Here is a 16,236-nt window from a genome sequence, read left to right as displayed (position 1 = left end):
AACCCCCAAATCTCTTTCTTGGTTGGTCACTGCTAGCTCAGATTCCATCAGGTTATACCTGAAGTTGGGATTTTTTGCCCCAATGTGCATCACTTTACACTTGCTTACAATGAACTGCATTGCCACTTGTATGCCCATTCTCCCAGTTTGGAGAGATCCTTTTGGAGCTCCTCACAATCCCTTTCTCTTTTGACTACCGTTAATAATTTGGTGTCACTGGCAAACTTGGCCACTTCACTGTTCACTCCTAATTCCAGACCGTTTTAAGTGTTATGTATGAATGCTGCGTATGTCTGAGCTTGCATAAATCCAATCAGAATTAGATTTGCTAGTTATATGCTTTACTCCATGCCTGGACCTTGCCTGTCTGCATGGTGTGAATAGGACAGGCGGTTGACACAGAACTATCCTTTGTTGCATTGTTCTTCTTTGACACTGACATTTTGGTCTGTCACTATTACTTCCATGAAACTGTGATGAAGTAGATAAGCATAAGGGCAGTATCCAATTCAGGCACTCTGCCATCTCTAAACAAACTGCATTAACAGGAATGACCATTAGTATAATGGGAAAGTGGCGCTTGCTAGCATAATCCAAGAAGCTACCCAAAACTACTTCTTCTGAAATGGGACAAATCAGCAGAGCTCCCTTCTGTGATTTCAGTTGACTTGTTCCACTCTGGAAGCAATAGTTTTGGGTAGTTTCCATTTGCGCTATCACGTGCTACTTTCCTGTTGCACTAGTGGTCATTCCTGCTAGCACAGCAGCAGTATTAGAGACTGCCCTATATTTTACAATTTTACTGTAAAATTTTACAGTTTTAAAAACTGTCCTTTTTGATGTTTTTGCCATATAATCCTAAACTGCTGCTGGTGATGGTGGAGGAGGAGAAAGAGAAGGAAGATCCATGGAGGAAGAATTGCCACTGCCTAAGCCCTGTTGTCAATCCTGGCCAGGGCAGTAGGGGGGCATCAGGCTTTTCCCTGTTCTTTTCCCCTCCCATTGCCTCCAACGGGAAAGAATGCCCTACACCAACTCTCAAGGTGGCATAGCTTCCAGCTCTGTTTGTGGGCATGTCGGGGGAATGAAGTGGTTCAGGATCCTGCAGATTCTCTGCCCTGACATTCTCCCAATATACTCCCAAACTGCCTCATTTTCAGCTGTGCTGCCTGTGGGGCAGCTACAGCAGCATAAAGGTCCATCATTATCCAGGAAGGAACTCCATGGACAAACCTTCCTCTCTACCCACACAGGGAGAGTTCCACAGCATCCAACAGTCTCTGGGACTCTCAGGGATCACAGGATTGCAGCCTAAGATTTCAATTAGTTAATTATGAGAAATATTTCAACAATGCTTTTGTAAAAATAAATAAGTGGCTCTGAATTAACTTGGCTTTTTAAAAAGTGAACATTCCCGCACTGATGCACGTTATGAACTGTCAAGACAGATTTGTCTATGTATAAACACAAAGCAAGAAAAAACCTTCACATATAAAATAAGAAAATATCTTCTATTTATGCAGACTGAGTGCCAAACTCATTTCAAGTTTCTCAAAAGGCCTTCGCAGTTACTAAAAATAACTGCATGAAATATGCATCAAGATCTCAAGAGACTTCACTACTGAATATCTGAATCACTTAAGGAGAGCTTTCAAGCCAAACATTATTTCTTGCCAAAGTGTGCACATGCTGCAACATGGCTTCTTTATATCAAAAAGAGTACTTCCATACAATGAAGTGTGATTTTATTTATCTTCTTTTGCTCTAGCCTGATTTCAGTGCTAATTGAGCAATATGTAGCCCCCATATAATGTAGCCAGTGGGCAAAGGACTGAGGTATTGCCAAAGGTCTGAACTGATCATTTCCAGAGGGCTTTTGAAATTAGACTGAGAGCTACATGAAATTAGGCTGGGGGACATATCTGGCCCTAGGGTTGTAGGGCTGCCAACCCAGTGATGCAGTCTCAAGAAGAACTTAAATGGACACCAAATTTCACTTGAAATTGTACTGGATTCACTACAGTTGCAACTCCAGGAACCCCATAGCTGTGGGATTTCAGAACAGATAATGGTAGAGGGATGGGTAGGTAACTGAGCCAGGCAGGGTTACAGACCATCATAAGCCACAACTCCAAACCAGGTGAAACATTAGCACTCACATTAGGATTGCTCTCTCTGTTTTTTAGAATAAAGCTACAAATTAATAAATACTCAAGACCACTTGATGAATGACTTGGCATCCAAAAGCACTAACTTATTTCCAGAACTAAGCAACAGTCTCTTTGAATTTACACTCTTAGCTGCTATGTTCAGAACTTTTTCTTGTAGAGTGATAGAACATCAGGTCCAAATTACAAGAGATTTCAGGCCCTCACACATAATCCTTTGGATAAAGAGAGCTGTAATATTTTGAAGTAAGATGTACAATGTTACTTGAGTACTTGAAAGGTTGTCACAGAGAGGAAGACCAGGATCTCTTCTCGATCATCCCAGAATGCAGAACACGGAACAATGGGCTCAAGTTACAGGAAGCCAGATTCCGGCTGAACATCAGGAAAAACCTCCTGACTGTTAGAGCAATACGACAATGGAACCAATTACCTAGGGAGGTAGTGGGCTCTCCCACACTGGAGGCATTCAAGATGAGGCTGGACAGCCATCTGTCAGAGATGCTCTGACTTGGATTCCTGCATTGAGCAGGGGGTTGGACTTGATGGTGTTATAGGTCCCTTCCAACTCTACTATTCTGTGATTCTATGATTCTGTGATATCACCAAGGACCCATTGGTGTGTAATATTTGCCCATCACTGTGTAGTATTTGGTGGGCCCCCTTCAGATTTCATAAGCAAGCCAATTAGCTGGTATGCACTCCTCTCATTCATATAAGGCAGTCTCTACTATAAAGGCTTTCCTACATGCTCAAAAGTGTGCTGCAATGACATCATTAGAATAATACCTCCACAAGCTCTATGTCTGCATTTTGGATAGAGGTGAGATAAGGATAATCTTTTTTATGACATGGATAAGTTACACCAGCACTTCATCGCACAGCAATGAACTATATTTAATTTTTTTAAAAAACAACTGACAAAATGGAGTAGGTATGTGGTGGAGTTGTGCCAATCATTAATGTCATAGACAATAGTCAATGGATGTCAGTGACATCCACGCAACTACAGTCTACATGGCAGCCATGATGGCTGTAGTTGTGCCAGCTGAAGTTTCATTTCACAGATACAAAATACAAAATACCTATTATAGAGGCACAATGCTACATGGGACCCCACGCTCTGAGTTTGTCAAAGATGGAAGGTATGCCTGGAGGCATACTTAGAAAAGTAGGGAAAACAGAGTAGAAAAATATATATAGCTGTATTAACACTATCCAACTAAGATGGTGCAAACATTCGTAATTCCAGGGCCTTTTCTGAATATGAAAAAGATCTAAAACAGCAGTTGACACCTTCTGAATACTTTTGGCATACATGGTTGCATTAAATGTCCTACTCTCCTCACACTATGGACTGCCAGGTCTTTTGACAGAAAACAGAGCTGAAAGATGTGGAGGTCACACTCTCAAACACCTTGAAGTGTTAACATCTGTAAAGCATCATAGATAAGAGGAAAAGATCCCATGGGAGACTTATCAATCACAGAGGTGGAGTCCACACAGAACAATGGCACAAAGCTCACTACAATCACACCTTAGTGCCACTTAAGATAGGGTACAGGATCACTTATGGAATCACTTGGATGTGGCTACCTAATCTTAATACCTATCATTTCCTCCTCATGTTCTGGAAGTTCTGTTACTACTGAGAAGGTATTTTCCACTCAATGCAGTGTGGCAATTAGGAAGTGGTAATAATGATTCAGCCATAGTGTTGGCAGTATTCTGTCTCTTTTGATAAGATATCTAAAACTGTGCTGGTGCCAAACAAGGCATCGCAGCAAGAGATCAGTGTATAGACCTAGACTTGCTAGAATCATGTAGGAAAGGTGGTAGGGTGAGGCATCTGATATTACTATGCAGGCAAGGGGTGCTAAACCCTCCCCCTGGCTTATCTCCCCAGAATTTGAGTTCAGATGGTAGAATGGTTCTTGGGAAGAGGGACTGTAGGGAGGTACACAGCAGGGTGGAAAGAGAGGGTTCCATGTTTTTCACCCACGCACCCCTTTGGCTGTTAAAATCAGATGCCATGACCTTTCTATGTGATTGGGGAAGCTCCAGGTTTAAACATGCATCCCCCCCACACACACAAATGGAAAAGGAGCTTGGAAGGGGCAGTGATCATTACATCTGGAGAGGAAAGAGTTAAACAGCCACCCCCACGTCCTGGTTTAAAAACCAGGCTCAAGCCTTCATTTTCCTGCAGCTAGCTGCTTTTTTTTAAACCAAACAGGGAGAAACACACATGCACCTGCATTCCACGTAGTTTCAATCTAAAATGCCACTCCTTTTTATTGTTGCAGAGCACTACAGCTAGTCTTCCAGCATTAAAACTATATTGACACCTTCAACATTATGGTGTAGAAAGAAACTCTAAACCATATCCTACTTACCAATTACCAATTCCACTTTTATGTCTTTGGAAACATGGACTGATTGCTCCAAATCCAGTTGAGGGGTTGTGTTCTGTGGCACTGAAGGATGGCAACACATGGAGTTTGTTGGAATACTAATTTCTGAAGGAAACAATTCAAAATGAGGTTGATTGCTGCCAATCCTCCCTTCCCTGTAAAGAACCAGATGTGTAAAGTCTCTTCAGATAAAAGCCATATCCTCCAAATCTTCAGTGTGCATGGATGTCCAAGTATTCAGGCATTGGGGGGGGGGGGAACCTGTAACACTGCATGTGTTGCCATCCTGCACTGCTACAGAACACAAAAATTCAACAGACAGAAGACACATTATAAAGTTTTCAAAATTCCTCTAACAGCTTTATAACACCTCCTTGACTTTTTTGCTGCATGTATACACGATGCTAAAAGAATCCACATAAAACATTTGCCAGAAGGCTCCAGCTTTCCTTATTCCTGACCAGTTGTAAGAACAAACTAAAAAAACAGATGTGAAATTTAAGGTACCTGAAACTATATTCATGTGCTAATTTTATGCTAGATAAACAAGATCACACTCTTTCAGATCCCTAGTTCAAAGTTCAAGATAAAGTGATTTAGATTAGTATCCCTATTTCACTTAAAACAAACAGGAATTCTGTCTACGACCTGCCTTGATTCCAAGATTGCTCTTAAAAACTAGCAGCATTAACACAACCAGTCCTTCTGCAGCACAAGAATTTAGTTTATGAATAAAAACTCTGCTTTGAATATTGGAGGATACCTATTTTTCACAAAGGGAGAATCAATTTCAGTAGATATGACACAGGAGAACTGAAGTGTGCTGTGACTCAACTTTCAGAACAACAGCAAGCTTTCAGGAGAACGTCCTGGACTGGGTAGGAAACCTGGTGCATGCCAGATAGTTTGGACTACAACTCCCATATGCCCAAACCAGAGTGGTCAATGGTCAGAGATTATGAAAGTTGTAGTACAACATATTTGGAGGGCACAAGGCTGCCTACCCCACAACCATGCATTATCATCAAGCAAAAGCTGGAGTTAGTGACCAAACCTGCTCCATTAAATCCAAAAGGATGTTTTCCATCCCCCTATTAATTTCCTTGTGCCCATGAATGACACACAGCCTAATTTAGAAAGTGGCACAGGAATTAAATTACTTGAATACCAAAATGCTTTTAACATCCCCCTTCTTGTTGCAGAGAGGGCCTATGAAAATACAATAATACTAAAATACTAAATAGAAAACACCAGCAGTTTTATTTATAGCTGTGGGAACATAGTGTAATGGATCAAGTAATGACATGGCCCATTACTTGATTTTAAATAGGAAATGACACTGAAAAATCAAGAGGATAGATTACAGAACTCTTACAATACCTGCATCAGAATCATTCTAGTCTGCTTTGGTAAGCACTGTTTCTCAGCACAATTACAGGTAACATACCTAGCCCAAGGGAAGCACATATGACAGATAGCTTGGTACCTAATGAATAGTCATACCTCAGTAAGGGCATGGAGTTGTCCTTGATGTACACAGACGCCCATAAACCTACAAAACAGGAGTAAACAACTTCTTAGATGAGAAACAGTGAGTTGTGTGAATTTTAAAATAAGTTGTCAGAGCATCTGCATCTGTTACAGTATGGCTACAGCTTTAAACAAACTAAATAGTTTATTTAAAATACCACTAAGTATTTTGGGTGACAGGAGCTTCAGAGTATTACTCAATAGCGTTGCGTCAAATAGAAGGACAAAGTATAGTTGGTTCTGCTTTTTATGTTCTCGCCAACTCTAGTATACTTACTGAACCAATGTTTTTGAGGATAGGGAGTATATTCCTAATTTGGCCTATTCCTAAACATATGTGAGATTTGGGGAACAAATATAACCTTTCACATTTAAACAGAAAAGTTACAGTGTGGGGTAGAGGAATCAGTAGTTTGTCTTTATGCTGAAAATGAACATCTAGTAAGTGTGTATTTGGCATGGCCTTAGCAATTTGTCCAGCCTGTATGCTATACAGACCATGACTATTAAGTTATCTGACACGTCTACTCACAGGATAGACACAAATTTGCAGACACATCAGTATCAGCATATAAATGGATGTACATAAAATTTCATGTTTTTAGCACGGCAATGAATGGATCACCATCTCCACAGCTTAAGAAACATTCTTAAACAAAAACTTCAGTTTGCAGCAAAAAGCATATACTCATTTCAATTAAGTATACACAACTTCAAATGCAGCATAAATGTGACAGTAATACCAGAGAAGAACCACCTATTCAATGCAATATTTTTCATTCAATAAAGATATGGATCCTATACACCATAAAGGCTCAAAAATCCAATAGTTTACTGCTCATCTCATAATCGCAAAAGTGTTATTAGCATTAAACATGACCCTTGGGAAAGTACCTTTGAGCTATGTCATGTAGTTTGGTCACTGGGTATGGAGCACATGTCTAACATTGAGTAAGGGGCAATAATAAACTGGGACTGTTAGCAAAAGCAGAACTGAAAGTACACCATTTCAAAACTCAAGACCATGTGAAATATAGCAAATGGAATTCTGAAAAACTGACTTACAGGAAGTACTCCTTCATATTTATTTATTTGTGATATTTATATACAGCTAAATATAATAAAATCCCTACGCTGTTTACATATACATATTAGAATCACATTTAAAATACAGTATTAAAACAATTCCAATTATAATAAGAGCAATACAGTAAGATGAAGCAGGATATTAATTTAATTACAACCCAGGGAAAACCTGGGTGAACAAGTGTGTTTTTACGAGGCATTTGAAAGATGCCATACTTCCTACCTTCCAAACTGCATGGGGGAAGGTTTGCCAGAGGGTGGGGGTCACTACTGAGAAGGCCTGCCATTGAGATATTACGTGGTAATATTCGATTAATTTCAGAATGACCAGCAAGATCTCCTCTGATGAACTTAAATGTTGGCTGAGTGGATATATAAGGAAAGGCGGTCTGCTAGATATCTTGGTCCCAAGTTGTTTAGGGCTTTGTATGACAATAACATAACCTTAAACATGAATTGGAAGCTAATAGGCAGCCAGTGCAGATGTTATGTGAACATAGCTGTGTGTCCCAGTTAACACCATAGCTGCTGCATTCTGCACTACCTGCAGTTTCTGAACCAGGCACAAGGGCAGTCCCACATAGAGCACATTATAGTAGTCTAATCGTGAGGCTACCAGTGCATGGATCACCCGCAAGTACAAGTAGAATCACTGTAGAACAGTGCCTCCAACTCCCAACTCATGAAAGCAGTCCAGGAGGATACCGTGGCCTATGGTATCAAAAAGCTGCTGAGAGATCAAGTAGTTGTAACGGGATCACACTCCCCCTGTCCTTCTCCCAAAAGGAGGTCATCCATCAAGGCGACCTAGCCCAATTCCATTCCCAAACTGGGCCTGAATCCAGACTGGCCTGGATCCAGATAATCAGTTTTATTCAAGAGTGCCTGCAGAGATGCTACCACCCTTTCGAGCACCTTACTAAAAAATGGGGTGTTTGTGACCAGATGATAATTAGCATAGATCTCTGGATCCAGGGAGGGTTTTTTCAGTAGTGGTTGCACCACTGTCTGCAGTAGGGACCATAGAATCAAGCAGTGATGCATTCACCACTCCCCTTATCCAGCTGGCCAGTCTCCTGTGGCTAGCTCAAATAAGCCATGAAGCTATGAAAGGCAGGAGTCAAGAGAACATGTGGTGGGCTGTACAGATGCAAGCATCTTATCCACATCCTCAGGCTCCAAAAACTGAAATTGATCACACAAAACAGTATAAGATGATGTCCTAGACACCTTAGGCTTGACTTGAACATCAATGGCGATGTTCAAGTCAACATAAAGGTGAGTAAGTTTATCCTCGAAGTATCTTGCAAATTCATCACAGTGGGCCTCCGAAGGTTCCAGTATTGGATTCACTGGATTTGATGAGAGCAACCACCAAAACCTTCTTTGCTGCCTTCACTGCTATGGAGTAGGCATGATTATACACTCTTACGCATGCTTGATCACCTTCATGATGAGTATGCTGAAACCTCTCCTCTCTTCACCCAGCCTAAGGTCCCTCAAGGGCGGGGGGGGGGGGGAGTCTTTGCTTCCACCTAAGCAGGTTATTCCCACCCACCTCAGGTTTCCATCTTTCACCACCTTTCTTCTACCCCTTTTTTCTCCTAGAGTATAATTGTGTGTATGTATGTGTGTGTGTGTGTGTGTATGCGCGCGTGTGCGCGTGCGCGCGCGCGCATGTGTGACAGCCCCATGGTTATTATGGAGTGCATTAAGTCCTGAGCTGGTCCTGTTAAGGCAGCCTCAGCATGGATGTTGAAGTCTCAAGACCAGAGTCCTAGGGTTTTCCAACTCTATATCCGAGACTGCCTCAGCCAGCTCTTTCAGGGAGCCCATTGGGTAGCACAGTGGGCGGTATACCAACAGAATCTCCAATCTGTCTCTTTGGCACAACACAAGGTACAGGCCCTCATAGCCTGTCCCAGGGTGGAAGGGTTTCCTGGTGAGTGAGACTGAGCTTTTATGGATCATGGCAACCCGGGGTGGTGCTGCACTATTTAACCAGGTGGGCAAAGCTGGGTCATGTCTACATTGCCCAGCTCATCCACCCAGGTCTCCGTGATGTATGCCACGTCGGCTCCCTCATCCACGATCATATCATGGATGAGTAAGGTCTTGTTACAAACCAACCTGGCATTCACTTACACCACAACCAGGCCAGAGGGTGTAGTAGCCAGTCCACCAGGAACGTGTAGGATGGGGAGGGGATCAGAGAGAGAGATCGCTTGTAGCCATCTGGGTCCTCCACCACTTTGATGACATTTCCTCCCCATTTACATACTCAAGCATCTCTACATATTTTTAAAAGTCCTATATGATGCAAAGGACATGTTCTAGGAGATAAAATAAGCAGCTTTTGAGTTAATTAATACTTCTCATATTCTCTTACTACATGGGGTGGGGGGAGAATAACTACAAATAGAGTCCAATGAAATTCATCTTTTACAGCAGCCTTCCCCAACCTGGTGCCCTCCAGGTGTTTTAGACTATAACTTGCAGTATTCCTGACCATTGGTGATGCTGCCTTGGGCTGATGGGAGTTGAAGTCCAAAACATCTGGAAGGTACCAGGTTGGGGGAGGCTGTTCTACAGCTTTGAAAATCAGTTTGTGTTCATTGAAAAGTTAAACAGACCTATTTTTACCTCATCCAATATATAAAGTTCTTTCTTAAAAATGGAACAAATGCAAAGTATGGGTCATTGTAAGCACATAAAATCACACATGAAAGCCATACCCGACTGCTAGTTTTATGCCACAGGCTAACTATATAGCAACATGCAAACATAGTGGATTATTTCTAAGGAAGGGTTGTTAAGTTACAGAAGATAACACTTGAAACCTCAGAAGAAAAATAAAAAAAATATGACAACACATTTTTGACCTTCAAAATTTATCTTCATGCCCAGTAATTCCATTGTGAAAACAGAAAGTGCTGACTGCAGGTCAAAGTTATGAAATCTTGTATTTTCCTCTGTCAGCATTCCAGAAGTAGATCTCAAAGATGCATTAAAAACTAACGTTATTACACATACTGGAACAGAAATGAAGAGTATGTGTGTGTGGGGAGATCAGCTCCTGGTTTAACCAATATGTGCTTGCACCAGCACTCTTTGTTGTGTTTCATTTCAGTTGTCCCACTCATTTTTTTGCATTTCCTTTGCATATGTACTTCCTCTTCTTGGAACAATGGTCTTGGGTCCCCTTCCTCGCCTGCCCTCAGAATATATTGCAACATTACATTTCCTTGCATGCATGCTGAGTGCACGTGCACAAACACACACACATACACACACAAATAAATTATGGAACAAGTGGGGAGGGGGAGAACCTTCAGGCAGGATTGTGAGGGTATGTTTATGTAAGACTAGCTGATGTACCCAGCGTAATTAATACAATTAGAGCATCAAATTTAGAGTGGACACAACTCAGGCATCCACATGGAGAGGGGATACAGGTGATTCAAACATTCCCTTTCTTCCTCGAACTGTGCACTAAATGGTGAATTTGGTTTTAATGGAGACAGAGATGGGAATACAATATTTGAAAAGAATTATAACTTGAAGTGAAAAAGTTGCTTGTGTATTGTATTTATATTACTCTTTTTGTTTACTAATTGCTATTAATTTTATATTGCTTTTCTGTACAACCGGGCAATACCACATATTTAGTCTATTGTAATCAATTACATATAGCAGTCTATTCCCTTTTTTTAGATCCCTACAAATTAAAATTTAGAGACCTTCTTTGCAGGCTGTTATTCCACTGAGTGTTAATAAACAAATAAACAAATTGTGAGGTGAACTTATATGGGAACATGCAACATAAAACTGTCCATGAGAAAAGCATTCAGTCCACAAGTCCAAACTGGCAAATTTCAATGACTGTCTCTGTGATTTGTTAATAGACATAGCAAAGCAGGGTTTAACTGGAAGCTATACTCGTTTGAAATCAAACGTATTATCTGAAGGAATCAAGGAATTCTAGGGACGAATACAGTTTCATCCGCAGCACACCCAGTTAAAACAGTGGCTTCAATCACGTGGGACCTTGGCCTCTTTATCTGAAGGCGCGTCCCACTGCATATTGTTGGGGGACTTAAACTGCACAAAAGCATTATCAGTGTTCCCACCTTTAATTATAATTTGTGCGAAGGCAACCCAGGTGGATTCTGTGAGTTTAGGAACTCTACAAGGTAATGGAGGATTTCATCCACATTCACTACCATATCTATAGAGTAAAATTCTTTTGTCAGCATCGAAATTGTCCAGGATGAGCTTATTAACCATTGCAGCCATTTTTTGAAACTAAAATCGCTCTTTCACATAACCATGACATGGGTTTTGTTGCCGATTGCTCAATTCCAGGGTAAACACTGGATACTAACTCTTCAATAGAGTTCACTAAAATCCCCAAATTTTCAGTGATTGCAATTTTCCCCTCTGTTTCTATTAAATTTCCCATAGCTGGTGAGTTTTCGAAAGTTTTGATTGGCCACCATTTTGTTTCAAGATGCCGGACACAATTTTTTGTATGATTTAAATTTGCTCGCTGCAGTGCTGAATTATCATGCCAAGTTTGGTTGAAATCGATCAAATGCTATTGAAGCAGTACATCTTTAAAACATGTGATTGGCTGCCATTTTGTTTCCAGATAGGGGACAAAATTTTCACTATGCCTAAAACCATTCCAGACAGAGGTAGACCAAATCCCGAAAGTTTCATAACAATCATGTGTACAGTTTGAGTCCATCGAGAACATACAAACGAACACTTCCTTTTATATGTATGTATGAATGACAGAAGATGAAAACCACAACCTCTTCCCCACCAAAAAAAAAGAATGTAGCAGAAGACATTAGCAAGATGCCTATGGCAATCAGATGTTTACAAAATCAGCTAAAGAGAAAAAAAAGAACATCACAAGAAATGTACACAGATTAATGTATACAGAGCAGAGGAAGATGCCCCAGCCAGTTAGGGGCTATACAAGCAAGTAAGCTCCCAGAGAGCGAATGATCAGAGTGAGCGAACAGGGAAAGCAAACAAGAGTTCGGCAGGGGAGGCCTCTAACAAGTTTTTAAAATTTATTTTTCTTGTAACACACACTTCTATAGCAGTGGGACTCTGTTGTTAACCTCCAGTGAACAGAGGACAAAGCACAGGCTATCCCAGTACAATCAGAAAGCTAGAAACAAAAAGGGAATAGAGACTATGAAAGGAAGGAGGAGCAAGGAGCTGTCAGTCATCAAGGAAGGCATCCACAGGTACATTGGTGCCCACAGGCACCACATTGGGGACCTCAATTATCTAGAAATGAGGAATAGTTCCCATACATCACCCTCGTGAACCTAAAAGCACATGAAGCACTTGGAATAACAGTAATAACACCTTGTACTCCAAGAAAGAAAAAAATGGACTGCAGAGAGTCAAAACATAATAATATTGTAAAGTGGGTATGGTTTTTAATTCTGAAAAAAAAAAAACAAGACAAGGTGATCTTAGCCAATAGATTTTAATTCACCAGAAAAAAAAAATCTGCTTCATTACTATCAGAGCCTTACAAGCTACCTTATATAGAGTAAGAACACTGATCCAGCATTGTCTACTCTAATGGGCAGTAGTTCTCCAAGATTTCAGGCTGAGGGATTCACGGCCCTGATAACTGAGATGTTTTAAACTAGAGAATGCAAAGGACTGAAGCTAGAATATCTGAGGTACAAAGCACATGCTATAGCCCTCTTGTAATCACTATCACATACTTAACATTAAGAAAAGCCAGATAATTAACTGGGGACACAAAGACTTAGATTAAAGCCATTTCTGCCATAAGAGAACTAGTAAGTGTGCATTTCTAGATCGGCTACTAGCCATGATCTAGTATGGGGGCATAATACACATACTAGCAATCAAAACTTCCACTCAGAATACCCGGCTACTGCTAATCATTTTATTACTACAGGTATCTGGTGACTCCATAAAGGTTGCTTTAAACTACCAGTGTTAATCTTGAACATCCTGTGGCATGTGGATAGGGAAAAAGTCTCAGCAAGGTTAATACAGAAATATTTGTTTTTGGCTATTGAAAGTACACCCTCTTCTCTCCACCCTAAGCTTGATTCACTTTTGAAAAGGCAATGGACATCCTACACCCCAGGTTATATTCTCTCTCTCTCTTTTTCTAACCACCTCTTTTGAATCGCATCCTTCCTAAAAGCAGCTCAAGGCTGCAAAATAGGCGTCTTTCCTTTATCCTCACAAACATGCTTTTAAAGATGGTCAAGTTGCCGTCTCTCACCTACCCTAAGACCACCCTGTGAGCTTTGTCCAGCACTCTATTCACTACATTACACAGGTTCAATGTAAGTTAAGATTTAAATTACTATGAATATTTTAAGTATTAATGACCTTCGGGCTGCTTTTCAGTGGCATATAACATCAATGCAAGGCTCCCTACAAAAGTTAATATGCTTCTCTCAATTAGCATATGCCACAATTTGCCTAAGGGCTAAATGTGAATAGGGGATGGGTGCAAGCATGTAAATCCCACTCTCATGAATGGAAACTTCTCTTTAGACCTTCATGCACTCAGCATGAAAGTCAAAAGAGAGTTTTGTAAGTGCTTTCAGCTGAATATGCTTAGAAGCCTCCCTGCAATTGGGAACCTTGCCTTATCAGGGTTTCCAATCTCAGGAAGATTTCTAAGCACATTAAGCTGAATGTGTTTACAAGTCCTCTTCACATCTTTATGCTCAATGCACAATGGTCATGCATGTGTGGACTTGTGTGTGTTTCCCCACCCCCATTAACTTTTAGACCTTGCATATTCAAGGCAAATGCCTCAAGAGACATCCTACATGAAGGAGGTGTACATTTCATATGCATGTATTGAAACTGATATATTCAAATCTATATAGCTACAATTACGTTTTTTCCCCCCTTCATGGATCACTGCCTTGCTGTGGCGAAGGGGCTTGCGTAACTCAGTGAAGCCATAAGCTATGCCGTGCAGGGCCACCCAAGACGGACAGGTCATGGCAGAGAGTTCTGACAAAATGTGGTCCACTGGAGAAGGAAATGGCAACCCACTCCAGTATTCTTGCCAAGAAAACCCCATGGAACGTATCACAAGGCTAAAAGAGATGACGCCGGAAGATGAGCCCCTCAGGTCGGAAGGTGTCCAATATACTACTGGGGAAGAGCAGAGGGTATTTCCAAGTAGCGCCAGAAAGAGTGAAGCGGCTGGGCCAAAGCCAAAAGGACACTCAGCTGTGGATGTGTCTGGTGGTGAAAAGAAAATCTGATGCTGTAAAGAACAATATTGTTTAGGAACCTGGAATGTCAGATCAATGAATCAAGGTAAGCTGGAGGTGGTCAAACATGAGATGGCAAGATTGAACATCGACATCTTGGGAATCAGCGAACTAAAATGGACAGGCATGGGCGAATTTAATTCAGGTGACCATCATATCTACTACTGTGGGCAAAAACCCCTTAGAAGAAATGGAGTAGCACTCATAGTCAACAAAAGGGTAGGAAAAGCAGTACTGGGGTACAATCTCAAAAACGACAGAATGATCTCAGTACGAATCCAAGGCAAACCATTCAACATCACAGTAATTCAAGTCTATGCCCCAGCCACTGATGCCGAAGAAGCTGAGGTTGATCGGTTCTATGAAGACCTACAACACCTTCTAGAAATAACACCAAAAAAAGATGTCCTCTTCATCATAGGGGATTGGAATGCTAAAGTAGGAAGTCAAGAAATCACCGGGATAACAGGCATGCATGGCCTTGGTGTACAAAATGAAGCAGGACAAAGGCTAATAGAGTTTTGCCAAGAGAACACGCTGATCATAGCAAACACTCTTTTCCAACAGCACAAGAGGCGACTCTACACATGGACATCACCAGATGGTCAATATCGAAATCAGATTGATTATGTACTTTGCAGCCAAAGATGTTGAAGCTCCATACAGTCAGTAAAAACAGGACCTGGAGCTGACTGTGGCTCAGATCATGAGCTGCTTCTTGCAAAATTTCGGCTTAAATTGAAGAACGTAGGGAAAACCACTAAACCATTCAGGTATGACCTAAATCATATCCCTTATGAATATACAGTGGAGGTGAGGAATAGATTTAAGGGATTAGACCTGATAGACAGAGTGCCTGAGGAACTATGGACGGAGGTCCATAACATTGTTCAGGAGGCAGCAACGAAATCCATCCCAAAGAAAACGAAATGCAAGAAAGCCAAGTGGCTGTCTGATGAGGCTTGACAAGTAGCTGAGGAAAGAAGGGAAGCAAAAAGCAAGGGAGAAAGGGGAAGATATATCCAACGGAATGCAGAGTTCCAGAGAATAGCAGGGAGAGACAAGAAGGCTTTCTTAAATGAACAATGCAAAGAAATTGAGGAAAACAAAAGAATGGGAAAGACTAGAGATCTCTTCAAGAAAATCGGAGATCTCAAGGGAACGTTTTGTGCAAAAACGGGTATGATAAAGGACAAAGAAGGCAGGGACCTCACAGAAGCAGATGAGATTAAGAAGAGGTGGAAAGAATACACAGAAGAACTATACAGGAAAGATCTGAATGTCCCTGATAGCCATGATAGTGCGGTCACTGAACTTGAGCCGGACATCCTCGAGAGTGAAGTCAAGTGGGCCTTAGGAAGCATTAGTAACAACAAAGCTAGCGGAGATGACAGTATTCCAGCTGAGCTATTTAAAATCCTAAAAGATGATGCTGTTAAAGTGCTGCACTCAATATGCCAACAAATTTGGAACACTCAGCAATGGCCACAAGACTGGAAAAGGTCAGTTTACATTCCAATTCCAAAGAAGGGCAACACCAAAGAGTGTTCAAACTACCGCACAATTGCGCTCATTTCACATGCCAGCAAGGTGATGCTCAAAATCCTACAAGCTAGGCTTCAGCAGTATGTGAACCGAGAACTACCGGAAGTACAAGCGGGGTTTCGAAGAGGCAGAGAAACTAGAGATCAAATCGCCAACATTCGCTGGATCATGGAGAAAGCAAGA

At 41.3% G+C, this 16,236-nt stretch overlaps 1 protein-coding gene across 3 annotated transcripts in view; it reads right to left on the bottom strand.

The window, feature by feature from the left end:
- Positions 1-16,236, bottom strand: part of TESK2 (testis associated actin remodelling kinase 2) — an 82,779-nt gene that overhangs the window by 29,022 nt on the left and 37,521 nt on the right. For all 3 annotated transcript variants that reach the window (XM_084852684.1, XM_084852685.1, XM_084852686.1), the window contains one exon: positions 6,086-6,134. In XM_084852684.1, coding sequence (XP_084708810.1) covers positions 6,086-6,134 — 49 coding nt within the window. The remainder of the gene's footprint in view (positions 1-6,085; positions 6,135-16,236) is intronic.

Source organism: Heloderma suspectum, chromosome 4, assembly GCF_057233095.1.
Source record: "Heloderma suspectum isolate Gila_16-S chromosome 4, 16-S_ref, whole genome shotgun sequence".
Lineage (NCBI taxonomy): Eukaryota > Metazoa > Chordata > Lepidosauria > Squamata > Helodermatidae > Heloderma > Heloderma suspectum.
The sequence above is the reverse complement of the archived record's forward strand: the minus strand, read 5'-3'. Positions and strand labels throughout refer to the sequence as shown.